This window comes from Buceros rhinoceros, unplaced genomic scaffold (genome assembly GCF_000710305.1).
Source record: "Buceros rhinoceros silvestris isolate BGI_N320 unplaced genomic scaffold, ASM71030v1 scaffold23304, whole genome shotgun sequence".
NCBI lineage: Eukaryota > Metazoa > Chordata > Aves > Bucerotiformes > Bucerotidae > Buceros > Buceros rhinoceros.
Window position 1 is genome coordinate 1 of NW_010409142.1, and position 5,075 is coordinate 5,075.

The following is a 5,075-nucleotide window of genomic DNA, read 5'->3' on the forward strand; positions in this document are numbered from 1 at the left end:
TGGCCTTCGCTGGGGACGGTGCGGTAGCGCGGTCGGGGAGCCTGGCTGGTCGTTTAGGTCTGCTGCCTTCGGCGCAGGTCCCGGGGCCTGCCACGAATGCAAAGGCTCATCGCTTCCTCGCCGAAGGTGCAGTGCGCGCAGGGGGGTGTGAGAACGCAGAGTCAGGCTTTTTAGTGCTTTTACCGGGTTTGGTAGGGGAACGCTCTAGGTGTGGGGAAGGAGGTATTTCGGGGCAGCACTATAATGGTAATGAAAAACAGTCGTTTCTGTGTAACTTTTTAGGTCATAGAATGGTTTGGGTTGGAAGGGACCATCAAAGGTCATCCAGTCCAACAGCCCCGCAGTGAGCAGAGGCATCTTCAACCAGAGCAGGTTGCTCAGAGCCCCAAAGTCCAGCCTGACCTGGAATGTTTCCAGAGATGGGGCATCTGCCACCCCTCTGGGCAACTTGGGCCAGTGTCTCACCACCCGCATTGTAAAAAATTTCTTCCTTGTACCTAGTCTAAATCTTCCCACTTTTAGTTTAAAACCATCACCCCTTGTCCCTGTTGCAGCATGCCCTGCTAGAAAGTCTGTCCCCATCCTTCTGATAGGCTCCCTTTAAGTCCTGAAAGGTTGCACAATAAGGTCTCCCTGGAGCCTTCTCCAGGGTGAACAACCCCAAGTCTGTCAGCCTGGTCTCTGATCATTTTTGGCCCTCCTCTGGACCCACTCCAACACTGTTGCAGCATGCCCTGCTAGAAAGTCTGTCCCCATCCTTCTGATAGGCTCCCTTTAAGTCCTGAAAGGTTGCACAATAAGGTCTCCCTGGAGCCTTCTCCAGGGTGAACAACCCCAAGTCTGTCAGCCTGGTCTCTGATCATTTTTGGCCCTCCTCTGGACCCACTCCAACAGGTTCATGTCATGCTGAAACCATGCTTGTGGTCTTGTATAGATTGGCATATGAGCAAGTCACATAGCTTGGGGTAGTCCTCAAGTTTCTAGTTAAAACTATTGATCTTTCTTATTTGTGGGCACTAATTTTTTCTGTAGCAGTATTTAGTTTTTATTATCCTTTTTTTCACAGCACATTAGCAAATGGAGGTGTAACTGGGAAGACAAGTAATTAATCTGGTTACAATTCTGTTTAGCCTCAGACCAAGAAAATAAGCTAGGCAAGTGTGTATTGCTGTGTAGTTACAGCCTATGTGGTGAGCAGCATTTAGGGGAAAACCCAGCGTCTAGCCTATGCACTTTTGTTCTTGTACGCATAACAAACCTGCTGTGTCCATGGGATGCATAGACTGCCTGCAGGCTAGGTTGAGTCCAATATTAAAAGATTGCAAGTAGAACTGTGCTCTTGTCTCAGTCTTAAGGAGCGCAGAGACTGAAAATACTTCTGTGTGTCAACAGGAAGGAGGAAAAAGAAGTAGAAGCAGACAAAATAATTCAAGAGAAAAGCGAACCCAGCCTGATCTGTCCTCCACCACGCAGCAGAAGCTATTTTCCTCCGGAGGATATAAAGACCTGTCTTGAGTGTCACGTCAAGGAGATTTTTGGACCCTCACTTCCTGATGATTGGCAGCAGACACCCCTCAAAGAAAACAGGTTAAAGTATCACCTCCTGGCTCAGCTGGCAGCAGAACTGGATCATGCAGTCCCCAATTCACAACTCCACCTGATGCGCAGTGCTGAGGATGTACTCAATTTCTATAGCACTCCTGTGAAGGATATGTCCAAGTTTGATGAACTGTGTGCTGCAGAGCTACCCCCAAACCTGAAGATTACCTGGGAGCAGTGACTTGCACCAAGAAGCATCATTTTGCCTCTCTTCCTAAGGCAGGACTGCAGAGCAGAAGCAGAGCCCTTTCGTTGTGGTAGCAAGCGAATGTATGAATATCACTAATAAAAGTTTGTTCAGTTGTCCTCAGTCTTCATGTTTCTATTATATACAAAGAGCAGTTCTCCCTGTGAAATGTGGTGTGGTCTATAACCATACTAACGTATGTTTTCTGCTGCCCAACAGGTACAGGGTACATTGGGGACAAGCAGAGGGGAACAACTCCCCAGGTTATTCCCTGCACCTCGTAAACTTTTTATCTTCGTTACTAAACTGTAATGGGCTTGTGTCAGTTGAGTTGGACTACATTAGAAGCCCTGTTCAGCTCAGCCACTAAGACTAGCAGGGCCAGCAAACTCTTTGGGAAGAAGGAGGGAGGTAAGCCAGCATCTTCCTTTATTTTCCTTTCTTTCCTTGAGACTGAAAAGAAGACCCTGTCAGCAGTAAGTTTTCAAAAGGCATCACAGGTGCCGTCTTAAAATAAAATCACTTGTTCTACTCAAAATTGCTGCATGAAGATAGTGCCAAGTGGAACTGTGAAATCTCTGAGATCAGTAGTGGTGAACTCTGCAACAGCCCTTTAAGAACAGCTGCCATCAAGGCAGCTTGTGGAGTTCTCTGTCTGTTGAAGGACCCTCTTTTTATAAGTTCTGTTGCTCCTTCTAATAGCTATTAGTTAGTTTTTCTTATATGTTGCTATATGTTAGTTTTTCTGTAGCTATGGAAAAGCATGTAATAGCTCTATGTTAGTTTTTCTTCCCATGTAACTGTTGATGTAGGTTTGCTTTTAATCAGGAGGTGAGTAGTGAAGGAGGACAAGAAAGTAAATGCAACGGTCTGATAAATGAGTGGTACTTTGTGAATGTTTTGTAGAAAACAGTTTACAGTGAGGTTAGATTCTTTATGGCTGGGGTTTCTGGGAATGATCCAGAAATATGCAGGCTATACCACTTGCTCTCCTGGTTTCTTTTAGTACAGAGATGCCTGAAGCACACTTAGGAACTGCTGCTTTGCCTGTTACAGTGCTCAGTTTGTTTATCCCGCAAACACCGAGTGCTGTTTCCTTTTGGTAGCTCTGAAGAAATTTTAGAAACCTGTTCTTTTCCCCATTTGAGTCCTGGGAAATTACTGAGTAGTGGAATTGTGCTACTACATACATGTTCCACTGAACGTGAGGGAACGGGGGATGTCTCACTGGTCACTGGAGGGCTGGCTGTTTACAGGATTGTTCCCTGTAGCTTATAGAAAAACATAGTGTAATAAATAGCTACATCTCTGTCATTTTGTCTACTTCAGAGGCTGTTTGGGAGCAATGAATCAGCAGTATTTTTTTTATGAAATCATGTCTTTCTATCAAAAGAGAGAATCTTATGCCTCATTTCCTCTTACTCAGTACTCATTATCTTAAAAAAAAACACTCTCAGTGGCAGCTTGCTCTGATCACCCCCCTTCTGTGTCGCTCCCAGTATGTAACTTTCACAGCTCATGAAATGTGATCAGAAGAGAGAGTGAAAAACAGAAGACTGAAAAGTAGGAGAATAGGCAAGAATGGAGCATAACAACTGTAGCGGTAAATCACACGTCGCAAATATTCGGGGCGGACAATGCGACAACAGTTTGTGTGCACACAAGGCCTTTGTTAAAATACAACTGCAGCAAACTGCTGCGGCACCTACACACTACAAATTCTAACTGCGCAGTTTCTCCCTTATCACATGAATTTATAGTTTCTGAGTTATATTACATGCTTTGCTTGGATTGGTTTCAAGTTCAGTGTCCTGGCCAGAGATGAGCTGGCTTTCCAATCACCCATTGACACAACCTCTCTGTCTCCTCCTAAACAACACGCCTCCTGCTGTTGACTGACAGCAGGCTTAGCTGGGCTGCTTCCCGGACCGGCCAGGGGGTCACGCCCACCAACGACAGTCTCGTGTTTTGCAGTGTCTGAGTTGAGTCAAACTGCCATTTCCCTAATGTCGGATACTTTAGTCCTTCTGAGGTGCCAACCTCATGCTTCCATCATCACGCCTGTGCAAGAAGCTGCTGGGGCTAATGTACAAGGGAAGAAGATCAGACATGGGCCGCCTGAAATGAGGTCAAAGTCTTGCAGAGAGCACCTGTACCACAGAAGATCTAAGAGTTCTAGGTGCCTAAATGCTCTTTTTTTAACCTTGGGCTTTCACAAGTACCTAATTTCTATTGAGTTAAATTATAATTAAATAAAAATAAGCCCTGCCCATGCATTTGCTGGAGGGCTGATCTTCATTTGTTCTAGGCAGAACCAGTAGGGAATATCCAAAGAATGTGTCATAGTAACAGGGAGACTGGATGCCAGACTGGGTGTACTGGTGTCTCCATGAACGAGAGGAAGCTGTGGTGCACTAGGAAGATGCATATGTACAGCTGCATATGTACAGCCGGCTGAGGGAGGCTGTCTTATGCCACTACGTCTGCCATTCTGTGGGGCCATCAGCACAGTCTGCCCATTCAAGATTGCGGGAAGATGGACATTTAATTTCTAATGCTGACTTCTGGTTTCAAGGGGATGTGCCAACTTTCTCTCCATACATCTACTTCATTAAGACAGGGGCAGGTGTTTTTCGTGATGCCAAGACCTGTATTCCAGGACCTTCATACTCAGCCAAGGAGCACAACCCTCATGCCAGGAGGGGCATGAGCAACAGCTCCACAGCAGTACCCACTTCCCTGTTAGACATGTCTTAGCTGGGGGACAGAGGGAGGGCACAGCCATACAGCTGAGTGACACCCCGCAAGTAGGGCTTTCATAACATAAGCCAGATTTATACCTGGATTGCATAAAACTGCACACAGCCCAAGGGCCATACATCTGTCTTAAGAGATGATCCAACATCATGATGAAAAGCCAGCCACTGCACCACGTTTATCTCATGCAGCTGGTCATATCACTGGACTACAAAGCCACTGCTGGCTGCCTAAGCTCACTGTACACAGCACATAGAGAATGATGTGCCTCAGAACAGCAACTGAAACAAAAAAAAAACTACCTAAAGACTGTTTTTTCATTTAGGCACAGATACCAGGAGTTTGACACATGTTGCTCTTGAACAGAGAGGTACCTGGGAAAAGCAAATGTGGTGTTAGGTTTAGGTTATCTGTGAACTGGAAAAGGCTGAGGGTACTATAAATTTTAAATGGTAGCAAACACAGAGCTAGCCAAGAGGAAATCCCCCGCAGTGCTACAGTCTTGGGGAGGAGTGGCTGGAGAGCTGCACAG

The 5,075-nt window shown here is 46.0% G+C and overlaps 1 protein-coding gene across 1 annotated transcript; it reads left to right on the forward strand.

Moving 5' to 3' along the window:
* Positions 1-1,392: 1,392 nt before the first annotated feature.
* On the forward strand, positions 1,393-1,780 carry MRPL50 (mitochondrial ribosomal protein L50; the record flags this gene model as incomplete). The annotated part of the gene is made up of 1 exon (XM_010135157.1): positions 1,393-1,780. A coding segment is annotated over one exon (388 nt), but the record flags the coding sequence as incomplete, so codon positions are not given.
* Between the last annotated feature and the right edge of the window lie 3,295 nt (positions 1,781-5,075).